The sequence below is a fragment of the Psammomys obesus genome, unplaced genomic scaffold, assembly GCF_907164565.1.
Source record: "Psammomys obesus unplaced genomic scaffold, mPsaObe1.curated_primary_1811, whole genome shotgun sequence".
Taxonomy (NCBI): domain Eukaryota; kingdom Metazoa; phylum Chordata; class Mammalia; order Rodentia; family Muridae; genus Psammomys; species Psammomys obesus.
In genome coordinates, this window is record NW_026596162.1 from 9151721 (window position 1) to 9170948 (window position 19228).

The window sequence follows — 19228 nt, forward strand, 5'->3', positions numbered from 1 at the left end:
AGAGGAAGCTGCCCAGCCTCCCTGAATGGGCATGGACCAGCTGCATGGCCTGGGTTTGAGGGTCATCGAGCCGGTGCCGCGCGTGCCATCGCGGCTTCCGAAGCCGCAGGGAGCGGGGCCGTTCCGCGGAGCTGCTTGTCGCCGCTGGCCAGCCGCAGCCGCAGCGACGCGGACTTGGGGACGCGCGCGGGGCGGGGACCAGGCCACCCGCCTCCTCCGACTGGGGAGTCCCCGGGGCCGGCGCGCGGGGAAGTCCCAAGCGCGGGTACAAGAGCGCGGCGCGCGCCCAGGAGGGCGGCCCGGACGGTGGCGCAGCGCTCCAGCCATGTCGCAAGGCCTCCAGCTCCTGCTCCTAGGCTGCGGTACGGTCCCCTCCGAGCCCGTCGCCCCACGCTGTCCGCGACCCCGCCTGGGTGGCCTTGCTCACGCCGGTCTGTCTCTCCCTCTTTCTTACAGCCTGCAGCCTGGCGCCCGCGATGGCGATGCGGGAGGTGACGGTGGCTTGCTCCGAGACGGCGGACCTGCCGTGCACAGCGCCCTGGGACCCACAGCTCTCCTACGCGGTGTCCTGGGTCAAGGTAAGCGCGGCGGTGTCTGCGCGGTTTCTTGCCGGGACAGTGGAAGCAGACACCCGAGGGACGGAGTCTCCTGGGGCCCCGGGTTGGGCACTCGAGCCGTTTCTGCCATCCTACCGTCTTCCCCCGCGCTCCATCTGCGTCCAGGGCCCAAGCTCCCTTATGTTAGTTTCCCGGCAGATCATGATCAAAGGCGGCTTGTCCTAAATGATCCCACCAGAGGGGTTCCAGGGATCGGATCCAGGCAGCAAGGCACCTGTGGGTGCAGCCAGGGGAAGCAGCATGGGCCTAGATTTGGGCACGGGACAGGAAGCATGTCAGCATGTCCCTAGACTCCCGATTTCTTGTACCTTGTGGCCATGACACTCTCAAAAACACAGGAGGGAGAAGGATATTTGTGGGGGAGGTCTCAGAGAGGGTCCCAGGTGGCTTAGGCTGGCCACAGGAGGTAGTGAGGAGCGTCATCTCTTGGCAGCCAAGGCATGGCCTCTCCTCAACCTTGCTGCTGCTTGGCAGTCCCTAGGGGTACTTGGAGCCATGAATGAGGACTTCCATAGGAATGTGCTGGAGCCTGAGGCCCAAACAGAGAAAGCATCTTTGCCCCTGTGGTGGGAAATTGAGTTGCACAAGGCGAGACGTTTGAAAGGCTTCTCGTCTCAGACGCCAAAATTGTAATTCCTGTGGTATTTTACAGCCCAGCTGCTGTAATTTAATGGAGCTGGCCTTTGCACCCCTTCTTTAAGTGAGGCTCTGAGACAGGCCACCTCCATTTTAAGGCAAATGAATTAAATCTCTGGGGGTAGCTCTCTGATTTTCCTCCTCCGAGGAGGCCTCTGTCTGTTCTCAGTTTGGGCTGCCTTCTCCCCACTATGAAGGATGCAAGAGCTTGTGTACGTATGGGTGTTTAAACGTGCAAGGCAGCATAGGAAGTGTGTGTGTGTGTGTGTGTGTGTGTGTGTATGTGTGGTGTTTACCCCCTTTAGCCAATTATCGGGGCTGGGGGATGGCCGCTCACCTTCCCCCAGTGCTACAGTGCCTGCCTAGCACACAAAAGGTCCCAGGTATGAAACCAAACAAGTCAACCAACTGGATTGTTAATTCCCCAAAGACGATGACTACACCAGTGCCCTTTGCCCTCTGCCCAGCGCCCAGTGTCTACCCTGCTACTAAAGCTAAGCTGACTATGAGAGATATGGCACCATGGACACCTCAGGACACTGCTGTGTAGGGCGTTACAGCTCTCTCTCTCTCTCTCTGTATATGTGTTCCTATTGCTTCTTTGTTTCTCCTTTCTTCACTGTGAGCTCAGAGAACAGAAGCCCAAAAATTGTTTGAGTAGTCAAAACAATAGCACTTTAAAAATATTGTAAAAACAATATTTGAGTGCTCACCATATGCCTGACTGTGGGAATAAATATTTACATATATCATCTACCTCTGTCTTCCGGAACAGTGTGGGCTTCAGGGGCCAGAACTATGCCTGTTCCTACTTTAAAGGTGAAGAGACAGAGCTCAGGGGAGCAAAATAAATGGGCTCTGAACCAAGCTGTCGGATGCTGAGACTTGAGTTGTTGGACCATCTTGATATCTCATTTCTCTCTTTTAATTACTTTGCGTAAAGAAAAGTGAAGTGTCCCTGAGCCAGCCAGACAGTGGACTCAGACATCTCAAGGAGGGAACAAAACATAAAGCCACGATCCCTCCCAGACTGTAATTAAAAAAACAAAGAAAGAAAAAGAAAGCATCATTAATATCCCCAGGGGAGTAATTAAAAAGTACTCATGAAACAAGTAGATGAAATTTCAGACTGTGAAGTTCAAACAGTTGTCAAGTTAAATCTCCTCGCGCAGGGTCGTTTGGAATGGTTCAGTAAATCACTGCAATTAGCCTTTGACCTCGCCTTGGATGTCGGCAGATGATGTAACTTTGCAATGTATGTGCTTGTTTATTGGACACAGTCCTTGCGAGACCTGGCCTGAAGGTCTCTTAAAATTTTTTCTATAAAAAAAAAAAAAAATAGGGGGATGGTAGAGTTGCTTGCTAAATATGAATGAAGCTCTGATGATAAAAGGGAAAGGCAGCTGTCTAATCTCATCTCCTCCTCCATGGGCGTGGCTGCTGGAGGAGCAGGTGTGCTGTGCTGTGCCTGCCCACGACGAATACCTTGACATCCAAATGTGTTATTTCTTCCAGGACTTTTGGACACGTCCTATTATATTTGTTCTTTTCATGCCCGATAATTAATACATTTGCATGGCTGTTGCTTATATAACACAAATGGCCAGAGAAGTCTAAAAATAAGGCCAGTGGTGAGATACTGAAAGGCCTCATTTTATGGATGAAGCATCTCAGTTTGTTTTTGTTTTTGTTTGCTTGTTTGGGTGGTTTTATTGTAATATGTTCTGGGGGACTGTGAGGAAGGGGATTTAAACTCAGAACCAAAGGCCAGCCTCGCTCTTCTCACCTCCCTTTTTTCATCTCTGTCCTGGCATTGTAAAACTTGTTTCCTGTTGGGATCAGTTCAAGCAGAGCAGAGCCTCTTGGAGTGAGATTTCACTGTCTACCACACTGAATCACATTCTTGCAGGCCTTCTGCTTATCACAATGGTGGTTACACATAGCTTCAAATTCCATTTCCCATTTAGTCCTGGGGTTCCATAGAGCATCCTGACACTAGCCAGTTGACACTGATGGCTTATGCTCAAACCATATCTTTAAAAACTCATTGGTCTTTTACCAAAAGCTGCACTCAGATGGAGTCCAGTTAGTGTCTGTACAGACACTGATGAGTCTGTCAGGAAAAGTGTTATTCTTTGTTTCTAAGCTGTGGTGAAGGGGGAGGCTGGAGAGACTCAGTAGAGACAAGAACATCAAAGGCAAAGCCAAATGTAACCGACAGCAGCCCAGTTCCTTCTAGCACAGCCCTTCTGTGGCCCAGTGCCCTCCTAACTGGGCTCCCCAAAAGCTCCCCTACTTGCTACCTTTTAAAGAAGAATGGATGGTGGTGAAGAAATAGAGAAATCGATAAGTTTGTAGCTATGTGGGCTATAAATCAGTTTAGTTTTTAAAGTCATGATAGATTGCAGCTTGGGTGGGAGGAGGTAGTTTGAGAACACAGGCAAATATGCTTTGATCCATCACTCTTTTGCTATGGACCATGGCATTTGTTTACATGTGATTTCAGAGGACAGGGCCCAGTCATCATGTACATACTGAATACAAGGCTCTGTATGAGGGGATGTGTCTGCACTGGAGTGTCCCTGTACCTCTACAAAGCTGCCGTAGTAGGCCTGAAGTGAGAACGCAGCTCTGAATGGGCAACTTTGGCCATGGCTGGTGTCCTTCTCCACTAACAAAGAGGAGTCATTTACTTAGCAGATACAGTGCCATCCTGGATCACGCTAGGAGCCCTGACAACCTACACTGAGGCAAAGGGGATATCTGATGTGGCCTCTGGCTGATACTGCGGGGGTGGGGACAGGCATGCGTCACAAGACATGCTCTCTTTACACTGATTGCCCAGGAAGGGAGAAAGGGGAAGTGGGACAGTGATTTCAGAGAACGGGTCACACTTGAATTTTGGAGTTAGAAAATCCCTGGTTAGGGTAGATCATGGGTACTCTGGTCCAGTGCAGTGTTCTATTTCTGCTGTTTCTCCTGGGGGCAATGTTGGCGATCAGGCTAACTGACAGCTCAACCCACACCGGGGTTGCTTGGCCTTGGTTTCGATTTCCATGGATGTTGCTCACTCTTGATGAAAGGAGCTGTATTTCACGTCGCCACCAGTATGCAATGTTGAGCTCCCAAGGCAGGGTCTCTGAAATGAGCAGCAAGCCTCATGAGGGATCAGGATCAGAGTTGAAGCCATCCCTCAAGGGCCTACCCACGAGCTAACAGGTACCACTTGCTGAGTTTTCTTGATTCTAAGAGGCAATCTCAGAACATGCTTTCCCAAAATCAACATGGAGAAGATGGCTCAGTTAGTAAGGTTCCTGTCATGTAAGTGTGAGGGCCTATCTTTTGAGCCCCAGCACCCATGTAAAAAAAGCAGCTTCAGTGACAAGGGTCTGTGAGGACAGTGTACATGGCCAGAGATGGGCGGATCCCTGAGGCTTGTTGGTCAGGCAACCTAGTCAAATCTGTGAGCTTCAGATTCTTTGAGAGACCCTTGACAGACAAGGTGGAAGGTGATAGAGGAGGACATGTGATGTCCACACACATGAACACACAAGTCTGTACATACATCCATGTCCGCACTCAGAGACCAAGCAAACATTTGATGAGTGGCACACATACAAGGGCGTACCTTGTACCACAAAACACTTTCGGTGCAAGCGAGGTAACTAGTGATCAAGAGAGGAAAATGATACAGCAGCTGTGCCCAGGGGTGACGCTAGGACACAGGGTGTGAAGGGCTTGAGTGTCGAATGATAATGAGTCCAAGGGCACACAGCCTCAGTAGCAGTAAGCCGTTGAAGGCATTTCAGCCCAGAGAATGATTCGAAAACCTAAGAGAGAGCACATTTCTCATGGTGATGGAAAGAATGTAATTCACCTAGAGACGAATCTTTGGGAGCCTGTATTTCATTTATTTGTTTGTTTATTTATTTATTTATTTATTTATTTATTTATTTATTTATTTATTTATTTATTTTACTGCATTGCGATCACCATCAGGTTACCTCATCGAAGGCTAGAGCACATCTTTGCTTCCCTGGGTTTTCTCCATCACCATTTCTGTCTGTGTGGTCAAGGAAGGATGAGTCTACCTCAGAGCGGAAGTCTCAGCCTGACTGGAATGATGGCTCATTGAGGCTTTGGACATGGCTGAACAGTAGCATTGTTTATGTCCTTTGCAGGGTAGAAATCGGGTGGCTGAAAGTTGAAGAGCTACACAAACAAAAAACCACGTGCTTTCCACGAATACAAGGGGGAACCTGAATCACATGAGGACTGGGTTCCCTTAGTTTATTCTTGGTTATGTCGCAGCCTGGAAAAAAAAAAAAAGGAGAAGTTTGCAGGAGTGCTCAGTGACGTAGGTGTTTTATGCAATGAAATCAAACTCATTATCCAAAAAAGGGTTTCTCTGCCTAAAACTGCTTCCATAATCTCTTTCTGGGTACTTCTGCAATAATTCTAAATGTGTGTGTGTGTGTGTGTGTGTGTGTGTGTGTGTGTGTGTGTGCGCGCGCATGGGTACGGAGACTAGAGACTTACCTTGGGTGTCTTCCTCCATCACTCGCCATCACCTCGTCTGGTTTTTGACAGAGTTTCTTACAGAGCCTGGAGCCAGAAAGCCCCAGGGATCCTCCTGTCCACCTTCCACAGGGCTGAGCTTACAGACATCCACTGCTTCACCCAGTTTTGTTTGTCGGTTGGTTTGGTTTTCAGCACAGAGGCTGGGGATGTGATGTGTACACTCGGTGCTTGAACTGGCTGAGCTCTTCCCAGCTTTTCTAACGTTAGTATCAACATTCTTGGCACAAATCAGAGCCGGACCAAACAGTCTTCCCTGATAATACTCCTTCACACTCCTAAGCGTGCTTCTGGATTCTTGGAAGGTTGTTGTTGTTTGTTTGTTTGTTTGTTGCATGGAGATGCACTTGGAAGACCAGGGTGTGGTAGCTTCGTGTGACAGTTTCTTGAGCACTCATGAATCTCCTGTGTGTTCTCGTCTGAGTTCTCCAAAGAGCTGATGGCTGCCGAGTCTAGGTCCAGATGGAGAGGAACCCCTGGGAAAGGAAGACGTTAGTTGCCCCAAGCTGCCCTCACCTTAGACCCGACTCTCTGGGTCAGCTCTGGAGTGCCATTCTTTGAGGAGAGGAGGCAAATGAGTGGGCCTGATGCAGAAACTTGGGCCACAAGAGCTGAGTTCCCTGTGTGCCACCCATATGCAGTGTGGCCTGTGTATGTCTGTGCTCCATCAGCTAAGACTTTCTGTTACAAGGAATTGCAGTTCTGTCTTAAAAGAAAGGAACTATGTTGACTTATACATGATGTATTAGATTTCTCATTTTTTCACGTTCCCATCATAAATATAAGACAACACAGTTCCCTTTCCTTAGGAAAAGCTGGGCTTAGAGCTATGTGACTATCCCCTGGGCTTGGTGACATTCCATTTCTCATCTTTCCCAACCTATAAATTAGTTTTATTGCTAGCTTCCCCCTGGCAGGGAAATAGTAGCTGGTAAACACACTTGCATATTTTTTTCTGTGTAGGTTTTTCTTCTAATAGGACAAACATCTGGCTATTCTTAAGTGGCTATGATTATACTCTATGCCCATCACAGCCAGTCTCTGAGGTCCCAGGATGCCAGGCCAGAGTCAAATGGGCCTCCTCTAGACTCAAGGGGTTCTGTGTGGTTCCTTGAAGGACATGAACTCAGAGTCCAGTAGGCACTACAGGATGACAGCCTCAGGAGGGCTGGTATGAGTAATGAAAGGTTCACTGCCATCCATGCCCCAGCTTCAAAAGATTTTTCCGCTTTCTTCTAATGATACTTGACACAATCAGAATTCTATGATGTTTTGAACACAGTATGGGCAGCTAACAAATTTCTTTGCATAGGGCTGGGGTGATGGTTTAGTCAGTGAGGTGCTTGCTGTGGAAACATGAGAGAGTCTGATCCCCAGAACTAGTGAAATAAGTAGGGTGGAGAGGTGTAGCTCTCTGAAGCTTACTAGCCAGCCAGCCCGGCCAATCAGAAGAGCCCTAGGACAATGAGAGACTATCTCAAGAGACAAACAGAAAATAATATTAGATGGTGCCAAAAGAGGGAGGGCGATCAAGACTGTCTTCTAGTCTTCACATGCTAATGTACACACACACACACACACACACACACACACACACACACACACGAGATTTTTCTCTGGAGCAGAGAATTGAGACTTCCAAGGTAATTTTATCAGAAAGAAGCCAAGAAGGATGAACTTGAAGGAAGCAAACATCTACAGCAGCAGCTTCTACCTCTGCTCTCCCAACTCCACGATGCCCATGCATGCTTCTCGTTTGACTTTTATAATATATTCCTTCTAGACAAGGGAATAAAACACAGAGATGAAGCGAATGACTGAAAGTGACCCGGTTAGCTAGCGCAGAAGCTTGGACTTTTTGATTTGGAAGCCAATGTGCTTGTCATGTTCTCATTATTTCACAAATTCATTCATTTATTCAGAGCGTACGTTCTGAATCCTTCCTGTGTGCAATGAACTGTTTAGTGTGCTGAATGAAACACTGGCTATGTATTTTTTTTTTAATAGTATCTTTAGGGCTTTGAATCTGATTGGTACCATGCTTAGGGTGTGTGTACAGCATCCTAAATATCTTAACGCTACTTCTATAAGATGTGGTAACTATTGGCTCCTGTGGGTACAAACTACCCCAGAGCTGCTTGGCCAGTTGGCCAAGAGCAGAAGAACCAGTGGTAGGGCTGGGGATGGCTCCCGCTCCAAAGCCAGCGCTCTTAATTAGGCTGCCTCTGCCACGCTCATAACTCTTGTTAAGAGCCATAAATCTGACTCTGTCTGTTAGACCCAGCACATTTCAAAGCAGAAAATCATTTTTCTAATAAAACTACACTCAGAAAAAAATGCCGACATTAATGCTCACACATTTTATCCTCATTATGACATCAACCTTGGAGCCAAACTATTTTGCACATTATAAAGAGCTGTTTTTATGATGAATGGGGATTATATTAGCACTTTAATTGAGTTAGAAACCGAAGTACATGAATGTTAGTGCACAAGGGATGCAATTAACAAAAAGCTGTTCCAGAATGCTTGGGATCCATCAGATTATTGTAACGACACCTTGAAGTTTCCCTCTTTACATATGGCTTATCAAACTGGTAAGCGAAATGCTTAAATTCTGTGTTATTTTTTTTCCCTCCAAAGAAGTGTTTCTTTTCACCAAGCTTTGATCACATTTTTTAGCAGATCTAACGTTCTGATGAGCTCAGACTTCAAGTTTGTGATCAAAACTCCTTGTTTGCTGTAGGAAGAGAAATGTTGCCTTAATAATTGGATTTGATCATTTCTAGGAAGTTCACACGGTGTGTGTGTGTGTGCGCGTGTGTCCTCATGCATCTGTCCCTGTGCTTGTGGACGCTAGTGGCTGAGCCTGGGATGCCTTCCTCGATTCCTGTCCGCCTTGTTTTCTTGAAACAAAGTTTCCGTACTGAATCTGGAGCTTTTCATTTTAGCTAAGGCCCTGGGGATCACTTGTTTCTTCAGTCTCAGTACTGGGGTTGCAGGCGTGCCTAGCTTTTACCCGGGGTTTGGGGGTCTGATCTCATCGCCTCACACTTGCACAGGAAGCACTTTACCCACTGTGCCCCTTTCTCCAGCCCCCAAGTGCCTTTTACACCTTTTATTTTGAGACATAAGTTGGCTAAGCTGGCCTTGAACTTGTGATCCTCCCATCTCAGCCTTATGAGGAGCTGGGATCACCGGCTGTCCCACCAGGCCTGATTAGTTGTCATATATTTGAACAAAACCATATAAATTTGTTTTAAAAACACTTGACAAAACAAATTCTTAGTTGAAATATGGGTTCTATTCCAGTATTATTTATTTAGTTTGCGCTCATTCAAATTTGACTATCAATAAGAAATCTATTTAATTCACATGCCCTTAAAATTAGTACTTGTGTTTACTTGATGTTGTATTCAGCAAATTAAAGAGAAAGCTCAGTTTGATTTAGGTCTTGTGGTCTCCTTAAGGTCAAATCTGTGTCTCAGAGAAAGAATATGATATTTAAGTCATTTATTCAGATTAGAGGCCTTGAGGCAAGCAAAGTCCCTAGGCTTTCTGAAAATGGGATATCTCTCTCTCTCTTTTTTTTCCTAATTCAATAAAAAAAAGTTTAGTTGTCAGCATAAAAGTTAATCCACAGAGCGTGGGCATTTAAGACAGCATTGGAATGAGCATTTTGAGAAATTAATTTGCCCAAATTATGTTGTGCTTTCGCATGCTGTACGGCAATATTAGCATCACTGAGTGTGCATTAAACAGTTCCCGTCAATTATGCTCGGCTGTGAATGGATCGGAGGGTTCCTTTTGTTATAAATTACTATTTCCTAAAATGCTTTTGCAGAGAAGCAATAAAACACTTTTAGACTTGGAATGTTTAAAAAGCTGCTCTTGCCAGTGGTTGGTTTTGAGCCAGCTCCAAATGCGCATAAGAACTCAAAACAAAGCAAAGAGTGGGCTGGTCCATCTGCTCTTCTACCTTTCTCCTCCCTCTGGAACATCTCTGTCAGCCCCTGGTGCTGCTTCGGCCAACGCTAGACATGGCAAGATGCCATGCGCCTGGCCACAGGTCTTTTGAGAATCATTTGAAGTTTTTCATAAGGGTTTCCTGGGTACCCATAGTGCTACACTCAGGTTTGGAGTATGTGACGCAAACATAAAAATGGTTGCTATGTTTACATGACGGGGGGAGGACCTGCATTTCTCAGGTGGAGTCACATGAAAAGGTCTATCTTTGGATAGTTATATCTTAAAATAACAAAAGGAAGGGCAATGAACATTGCTCATTCTGGAACATGGAACTAGGAGAGGGCTGCAGAGCATTTCCAGAAGCACTGCCGTCCTGAGAAGCATGATGGACTCCTCACACCTTGTCTTGGCTGGGGTGTGAATCACCCCTCTGTATCCACATGGGGTTACTGTGTAGCCTTTGTGGTTGTCAGATACACCTAGTATCAGGTTGCTTGCATTCAAGTCTCCCATATTTTACTTAATAATGGGCCCAACGTACAAGAGTAGTGATGCTAGCAGTTTGGATATGCCAAAGAGAAACTATAAAGTGATTTTAAAAAAGGGAATAGATGACTTACTGAGAGGGAGAGAAGAGAGAGAGAGATCCAAGCTCCTTGTGCTGACATTACTAAGGACCACAGTAAGAATGAATCTTTTATCCTGATACTTTGAAAATGTGAGCAGAAAACCTACACTTGGTTTAGACACCAACCTGTTCTGAGCGGGTTTGTACTGGAGAAAACCACTGTACCTTTCCACAGACAGGTTCAGTTCTACCTCTGATTTCAGATACCCACTGAGAGAGTCAAACAAAATCCCATGGACAAGACAAGACGCCGTTGTCGCCATTGGGGTTAGTTATGAAGCAGAGTGCTGTCACTCATCACTCATTTGGCAAGAGTTCCTGGGTTATGCCAGCTCTCTGGCACTGGTTCTCTGCGGCACTGAGAAGAAAGGGTCTTTGGAGGAGACCCCTTTTGGATGTGATTCCACTGGTGGCTGTGCTGATTCGACAAGACAGAATTTGGCAGGCGATTGCGCCAACAACCTTGTTCTGTGGCTCCCTTCATTTCTTCCCTCTGTCCTTACCATCTCACCTGGCTTTTGTGTTGCTACTTATAAGCAGCTGGGCCAAAATAGCTAGACTTGTTCCAGAAGCCTATAGAAATCTGACCGCAAAGGGTACTCCTTGCTCTTGGAGCTGCCTTGGTTCTAAATGACCTCCTCTGCAGATAGATAGGCCACTGCCAACCATCCCTGATCTCCAACAGCTGCCTGATCCTCAAGTCCCAGCATCTAGCTTTATGAAAATGGCATCATTGCTTATACACCAGCTCCAGGGAGTGCTGTAGGTTTTGATCTTGACTTTTTCACATGCTTTCTGATCTGGGGGGCCTGGGGAGGCCCTCTTAATGGACAAGAAACTACCCAGGAGGAAAGCAGAGGCAGGTCATCCCTTAGTAACTGTTACAGCCATATTTGCCATTGAGGATTGATTTAGAAAAAGAGATGGATGGAGTGCTGGTTAGGGCTATGCAGAGACTGAGGTGGGTTAGTCAGCTCAAAGAGGTCAGCTGGCGTAAGGTTGGCTCTGCTGGGTAGTCAGGAGTGGGGAGAGGGATAAGCCACAAGGAGCCAGCTCCATGTGTTCTAGAATCAGTTGGATGTTCTCTGTCTCCCTGAAGGTTCTTCAGCCACCTCCCATGGATTTGTGGGTCAGCATGCTCCTGTGTATGTGCGAATGTGTATACTTGAGTGTGGAGACCAGAAGTCATAGTTGGGTGATACTCAATCATTCCGCACCTTACTTTTTGAGACAGTGTCTTTTATTGAACCTGGAGCTCCCTAGTTTGACTAAAGTGACTGGTTCTCAGGCCCCAGGGTCCTCCTTTCTCTATTTCTCCAGCATAGGGATTATAGGCATATACTGCCACACCAAGCTCTTCTTTTGTCGGGGCTGAGGATTGAACTCAGGTTGTCATGCTTGTACCGCAAGCAATCTGCTGACTTAATTGGGTGCCCAGCCCCGCTGTTGCTGTATTTTTGAACCTCCAAAAGCCCCAGTCTTTTAGATTCCTCATGAAGAGCCTTGGTTATTTTATAAGGAACCTTTAAAAATAGGAAGGACTGTCAAGAAACAGGATTTACGTCCACTGACAGCTCGAAAAGAGCGATTCTTTTCAGCCTGCTTCTGAGAGTGAGCGTAAATCTGCCAGCAGATGTCTCTGCAGGCCGCTGCACAGCGATGTTGGCACGCTGAAAGCTGGATTAAAGCCGGGTGGCCTTGTGCAATGCTTGGCTTCCAAAGTTAAACAGACCTGAGCCAGAGTGTGCGCATCTGTGCTTGTGCACACACACGAACGTGAGCTTGTGCATTCCCCCTCCCCCACAGGGTGACCCCGCCCAACCTGTTAGTTACTTAGTTCCCTTCCAGCATCCCCTCCAAATGCTCACTCTTCACTGTGGCACAGAAGATCTGGTGATCTGTCCCTTTTGCTACAGTGACTCTTGGGGTCTGTTATGATAGTCGGGATAGGTGAGGGATGTTATTTGTCCCAAGGCCTCCTACTGGTCCCCAGCCAAACAGCAAAGGGCTGTTCCAGGCTGTCTAGGAATGCTGACTTGCCAGACTGATGTTTCACCGTTACCAAAAAATTCTGTTTTAGAAGCCTTTCAAGGAAAGCGTGTCCAACCTGTTGCCTGTGGCTCTGAAGAGCTTTTCGTGTGGCCCAACACCAAGTCGTAAATTTATTTAAAATATTGTGAAAGGTTTTTGGTGTTTTTTTTTTTTTTTTTTTAATTATTTGGACATTTCTTGAGTGTGAATCTTATAAAAGACAACGGTGTGCCGCATCGTCTAAGGTTGGATATGCCGGGAGCCATTTCGGTGGGGGACCAACTGGCAAGCTAAGATGAGAAGCATGCTCAGGCTTTGCAAGGGTGGCTGTAGACCCTGTGTCGTGGCCAGCTCTCGGGCTCACTGGCCAGCCGGTCTAGCGAATGTGGATCGCTTCAGGCCAGTGAGAGGCCTTGTGCCAGAAAACAAGACAGATCTCACTGGAGGAATCCGGCTCAGGTCGTCCCAGCGTCTACACACATACATGGACCTGCCTAACGAATACATCCATACACGCATGCTCAGACACATACACCCTAAGATGCGTATGGGAAAGAGAGAGCATGTGGAACGTGGTGAATATCACATCTTTGATTAGGAGACGCTGAAAACAACTCATGGCTCAGTCCCCAAGATAGCTCAGGGATTGAGCCAATTGGATTGCGTGGCTAGTTTGGGCACCCAGCCCGGCAGGACAGCCTGTCACTGTCCGGACGCTATTTGATGTGACTCACAAAACCTCCTCACGGCATGCTCCTCAGCATCTTCCTGCCTCAGGAGAGGGATAAAGAAAGAAAGCAGGGTCAGCTTCTACGTCATCCGTGACCTTGAACATCGAGGGTGCTCGTTAGCAGGGGCCATTATTCATCTGTACCTTGGTGTAGCTGAGTTGGCTGGCAGTGTTTTTTTTTTTTTTTTTTAAACAGATTTAGGAAGGTTTCCAAGGAAAATGCTGCCATCCAAAATCAAGACGCAGCTAGTGGGTGAGTTAGCATCTGGAGATAAGAAAAGAACTTTTAAAAGAGAGCAACTCCAACCCAGAGGGAAGCACATTGCGCCCCTGTCACCCCCGCCCCCCCCCAGTGACTCCCTCCCTATCCCTGCAGGATGGAGGTTAAGTTACTGGTGTTCCAATCACAAGGCGAAGTCTGATCTTGTTTCAAAGCAAGCAGAGCCTTAGAGAGGTTTATCTTGAAGATTTTCTTCTTCTCCACTGGAATTCACACATACCGGGTTGTGGGAGGGGGGAAGCACCCTGTCTTGCTTGAAAAACATACATTTTTGATGGTTTTGTGAAAACAAGTTGTAAACCTTCATGGTAGTCTGTCAGGAGTGTGACTCCTATTTGTTGCTTCTTCACAGCTCTCAGAGAGTGGCAACGAGAGGTTGGAGCTACCCCAGAGCCGGCAAAACAGCTCCTTCGAGGCCCCCAGGAAAAGGTCTTATTCTCTGACTATCCAAAACACTACGCTCTGCAGTTCTGGTACCTACAGGTGCGCGCTGCAGGAGCTCGGAGGGCAGCGCAATCTCAGCGGCACTGTGATTCTGAAGGTGACAGGTGAGCTCACCTCACTCCTTCTCTTCTCACAGACTGGGCCTGTAGGAGCCTCTCCTCTTCCAGAATCTGACCCCGCAGCTTAGGAAGACACCCGTGGCTGGAAGGGAATTCCTCTGAAGAGTGTCAGAATTTTTCTCCACGTGTGGCTTAATCTATGCATTGACTCTTGCCCAACGTTTGCTAGGGACTGAGACCCAAAACGGCAAAGATGCTGTCTGTAAGGCCCTGGTTTTGCACAACAGTTATACTCTCCTTGGGTCACGTATCTGAAAGCTATTAGAACTAAGATGACAGCCCTCAGCATGTGACTGCTTTTTAAAGGGCCAGTCAGTGCTCGCGCTTTTCTCACTGTTGCGCGCACGCGCGCGCACACACACACATACACACACACACACACACACAGAGAGAGAGAGAGAGAGAGAGAGAGAGCAGACCCTCCCCAAGTGTCCAAATGGATAAGAAATGAGAATGGCTTAACAAGAGAGAGTTATGAGGGCCAAAGAGGACGTGAACAAGCGCAGATGATTGCCTTCCATCTTGTCTTCCAACACAGTATTGCCTCCAAGTTAAGGGTCAGACAGGAATGAATGGTTTAGCTTTGACTCAGATGTTAACACTGACACTTACTGAAGTGTAGCTGGTTTTGTCACTGTTTAATCGAAGCCTCGTCTCTCCAATGGGGGCAGTGACATCTGTACGCTGAGTTTGTCGTTAAATTTAATGAGGTATTACATTAGGATGCTAAGTACAGCGCCCGAGGTAGACAGAAAACTCAGTCATTGTTAGGGGTCCCTAAGAGAATGTCTCTCAACCTTTTCCATTGAATTATAGACCCTGGTGGGAATCTATTCCTAGACTGCTGCATTGCAATTTTGAATCCAATCTCAAATGCATATGACTCAAGGGAACAGTTTCTTGGAATCCTCTGCCTGCTGCCTGCCCCTGGCCAGGCTGTGAGCCAAGCCCATTGGCAACCTCACTGCAGCACAGGCCAAACTTCAGCTAGTGCCTGAATGGGACCCAGGCTTTTCCTGGCTGGGGCCTCCCTTCTGCCCTCCATCAGGCCACAGCCACAGTCTCACATACCCTGAGGGAGCTGGTCCCCCTAGCCTGCGCTGCTGGCCTTCTCTGAGAACTGTAGTCAAGGGACCAGTGATGGTTAGAATGCTCACCAACACACAAACTCTCTGGGTTCAGTTTGAAGTACCAATAAAAACCAGGGATGGTAGCAGATGCCAATAATCTGAGTTCTTGAAGATAAAAAGATCAAGAAGTTCAGAGTCATCTCTGTTACGCGGTGAGATCAAGGCCAACTTGCACTACATGACACTCTGTCTCAAGAAGACAAATACAACAGAATTCTAGTTGCATTTCTTAGATAAGGACAGTTAGATCCTCAGCCTCGTTTCCTAGTCTGAGTGCCCTAGTCTGAGCTCACTTGTCTAATAGGTTTACCTACTCATAAGATGTTAAGGTAGTTATTGGCCTCAAAAGCTCAGCAAACATCCCACCCATATGCCGGGGCAATGTGACAACATGCTCTCAAGATTGGTGTCACTGTCACCACAACTAGTTTTTTCTGATTGACAGATTTGAGGGCAGGGATGGGCACACTAGGACCAGAGGAAGCAGGAACGTAGCAGGTTGGAAAAGTCTGAATGTCTTCATAGGTTCCTTTTACTTTTAAGGATGCCCCAAGGAAGCTACAGAATCAACTTTCAGGAAGTACAGGGCTGAAGCGGTGCTGCTCTTCTCTCTGGTCATTTTCTACCTGACACTCATCATTTTCACCTGCGTAAGTGTCTGCCCAAAACACCTCTTCTGTGACGTGGTCCCTGCGGCCGCACTGGTAGACAACGTGCGTCACTGAAAGATATGAAGGGAGGTTATCCTCGGGAGGCGGGGCCGGGCTTTGGAGGCCTCCACACTGGAAAGCTCACTGGGATCCCTCCAGCTCCCTTTTGGTTTAGCGAGCCCTGGGGAGCACTGTGTACAGTCTGTGAGGTAAGGCAGGAGGGTTGTGTAGGAAAGTCTGAAGAATCCCATGCAGGACCTGTGAGCACAGTGTCACCATCCAGCACCCCGGGGCTGAGGCCTTGCTGCAGTGTCGTGTCGTCCCCTTTGGTCACACTGTCCTGGGCCTGTTTCCTCTTAGTGGCTCTACTGGTATTTTCGTGTTTCCTATCCTTTTTAAGATTTGAGCCTAAGAAGTCAGAGCACGGGGGCACCCCAAAGTCCTCAGCAGTGGAGGGGAACTTTCAGTACTTGGGCATTCTTGACATGCTCTTTAGATACTGGTTGCAGGCTCCAGCTGGAAGCTCTTCATCCCATTTTTGCCTGGCTGTTTACCTGGACTGACCATGGCTCTCAGGGAGCAGGTCCATCTGAGACTCTGACCAACTGGAGAGGCACCAGAAGGGCTGGCTACACAGGGACAAGAATAGACTCATCCTGGAGCCATCCCAGGGCTGGCTTCTGTCACCTACTATAGTCTTGTATTCAGTTGTCTGTCTCTCTTACTGTGTAAATCATGTCTCTGATTTCCATTTTAAAAATCAATCAACAAACATCACATCATATCCTATGACTATATAAATTATTGTATGTGAATAAAAATTTAAATCACCAGTTCATTTTAAATCAGAAGAAAATGAAATGCTGGTGTTTCATAATCAGGCAAAGGTGAAAACATGTATTTTTGCAATACTCATGACTTTGAAATGAATCCCTGAATAATATACTAAGATTTTTCTGGATGTTACCAACTTATCAAAGAATGATTATATAAATTAATCTGAAAAATGATTCTTAAGGTGAATGTAATTTTGGTTGTACTATTTATTAAATATAGAGACTTTGATAAATATACCCTTCATAAAAGTAGAAGCTTTATTTAAAACAGTTTTTAAAAATGCAAATATATACAAATAAAACAAAAGACTCCTGTGAGTACCTGCTGTAGACAAAGCATCCTGCTAACTATCGCATAGGACAGAAAAAGCTGTTATGAACCTGGCCCCCTAGAGCTTGCAGGTTGGTTGGCAAGGTTGCTTATTCATAAGAAGACAACTAGGATGGTCAGACAGTACATTTAAGACAGCTGCCTTCAGGTTCTTGTTGGCAGATGTCTGCTTCCAAAGGCACTGGCTCAGTAGGGGTGAGAGAGCACTGAAGTCAGGCATCTGAGTCTACTGATGAGATTTGGAAAATTCGGGAAAGTAGTGTATATAGCTTGTAAACAATGCGCGGTAGTGAGTATAGCAAGTACTTCCATAATGTGCCCAGCCAGCTCTCGGGGGAGGATGTGACAACAGCCTAATTTTTCCCAATGACTCATTTCTCAACATATTTTCATTTCCCTTTTTTACAGAAGTTTGCACGACTACAGAGTATTTTTCCAGATATTTCTAAACCTGGTACAGAACAAGCTTTTCTTCCAGTCACCTCCCCAAGCAAACATTCAGGGCCAGTGACCCCTCCCAAAACAGAAACTGTATGAGTAGGATCTCCACTGGTTTTTACAAGGCCAATGGCATATCAGATCAGTGTGCCTGAATGCCGCCTGGACGAGAGAAGAATGAACCCCACCCTCAGGCGGAAACCTTTCTCTGAAGTCCTTCACCTGACAGTGGGTTCCACACTACTCCCTGCCACAGGGTCTTGAGCACCATCACATGACAATGGAGCATGGAAACATCACTGCTTCTCTGTGGCTGTCAGCTTAGTGTTTTACGCGGCTATCTGGTCAACCTCGTGAATGCCTTTCAGTCATATAAAAGCTATGGTGAGACGCAGGTGGAACAGGGTCATGGGAACTTTGAACACTCTTAGCTGGCCCTGTGACAGACTCCTGAGGATGAGTGTCCTCTCTTCTACATCTGGGATACACCTCTTTGAATTTGTCCTGTTTTGTTGCACCAGTCCAGATGTCTCACATCTGGCAGAAATTGACAGGCCAAGCTGTGAGCCAGTGGGAAATATTTAGCAAATCATTTCCCAGTGTGAAGGTCCTGCTATTAGTAAGGAGCATTATGTGTACATAGAAATGAGAGGTCAATGAACTGTTCCTCAGCAGGGTCTTTTCATCTGGAAGAGATATCCATAAAGCGGCAATATAGAAGGATGCTACATTTATTTTTTTAATCTACATGTACTTGTCAAAGAAGAATTTTCATGTTTTTCAAAGAAGTGTGTTTCTTTTCTTTAAAAAAAAAAAAAAGAATGTCTAGCTAAATAGTATTGCTAGCTGATGAGAAGCCCGAGTGACTATGGACAAGGTCTCTCAGAATAAACACAGCAAGCTAGAAGGGCAGACCATGGACTGTGCAACCAGAAGTCTGGCCACAATTGTCCAAGCCTGTCTGTATGATCCTGGATGAGTCACTCATGGTTTTCACTTTCTGGCTTGTAAACCATATAGTTTGTCTGGGTTGACTAAAATGAATGTGAAAATGCTTTGGGAAAGCTGAAGGTACTGTCCACAGTGGTAACCCCACTGGGTTGTTCTTGTTGATATCCTAGAGTTCTGGAGTTGAGTGAAAGCCTATTGTGTTTCACCTTTCCCATCGATCCAAACAAAGAAGGCTATAAAGAGGACGTTGCCATGGTCTTCTATGTGAACTCCTCCTGAGAAATGTGGAGAGTGGCTCAATGTTTTGTTCTTGAAGGACCAATCACAAGTTCTTGAAGATATGGACCTATTGGGACCACTGGGCCATGGCCGGAGGGAGTTTTCAGATGTTGCACTGATGTAACATTGTTGCATTTCTTTATGAACTTGACTCCTTCCTCATCTGCTTCCCAAAGAGAGTTTTGTCCCATTAATGGTGTGTGTATCACCCACACTAATATGAGTGTGAAAGTGATGCTGAGCTGACCCAGTGTGTTTGCCTGTCAGTCATCACTTTCATGCTATTAAAAAGTGTGCATGTGAAGAGGGGTGTTCTTATTTTCTGTCTTTAAAATGATTCCGACTTTAGGATGAGTGCCTGGATGCTGACTGGAGAATGAGAAGGCAGAAATGGTAGCGGTAAATGACTGGCTTATTTCGGAGTCTGGGGCTGACATGGGAGCCAGGGACACAAGGCTGGCAGACCTCTGTGACATGGCCCTCCTTCTTCTAAAGTCTGCCAGATCCATCCTGGAGCTTCGTTCCTACTGGCTAGTAATGATCAGCTTGCCAACCCATGTGACCACCATGGGAGGGACTGA

The 19228-nt window shown here is 46.7% G+C and overlaps 1 protein-coding gene across 1 annotated transcript; it reads left to right on the forward strand.

Moving 5' to 3' along the window:
- The first annotated feature begins 244 nt into the window (after positions 1 to 244).
- Positions 245 to 18951, forward strand: Cd83 (CD83 molecule). The gene is made up of 5 exons (XM_055595163.1): positions 245 to 362; positions 457 to 578; positions 13822 to 14017; positions 15706 to 15812; positions 17388 to 18951. The coding sequence occupies exons 1-5, from the start codon at positions 326 to 328 to the stop codon at positions 17514 to 17516; spliced, it is 591 nt and encodes a 196-aa protein (XP_055451138.1). The 5' UTR covers positions 245 to 325; the 3' UTR covers positions 17517 to 18951.
- Positions 18952 to 19228: the final 277 nt, after the last annotated feature.

Bases quoted from the DNA above. Each gene is read 5' to 3' on its own strand.
- Cd83 (XM_055595163.1), top strand. From the start codon at position 326: ATGTCGCAAGGCCTCCAGCTCCTGCTCCTAGGCTGCG. The intron at 363-456 runs GTACGGTCCCCT...TCTTTCTTACAG, and splicing joins GCTCCTGCTCCTAGGCTGCG to CCTGCAGCCTGGCGCCCGCG. The intron at 15,813-17,387 runs GTAAGTGTCTGC...CCTTTTTTACAG, and splicing joins CACTCATCATTTTCACCTGC to AAGTTTGCACGACTACAGAG.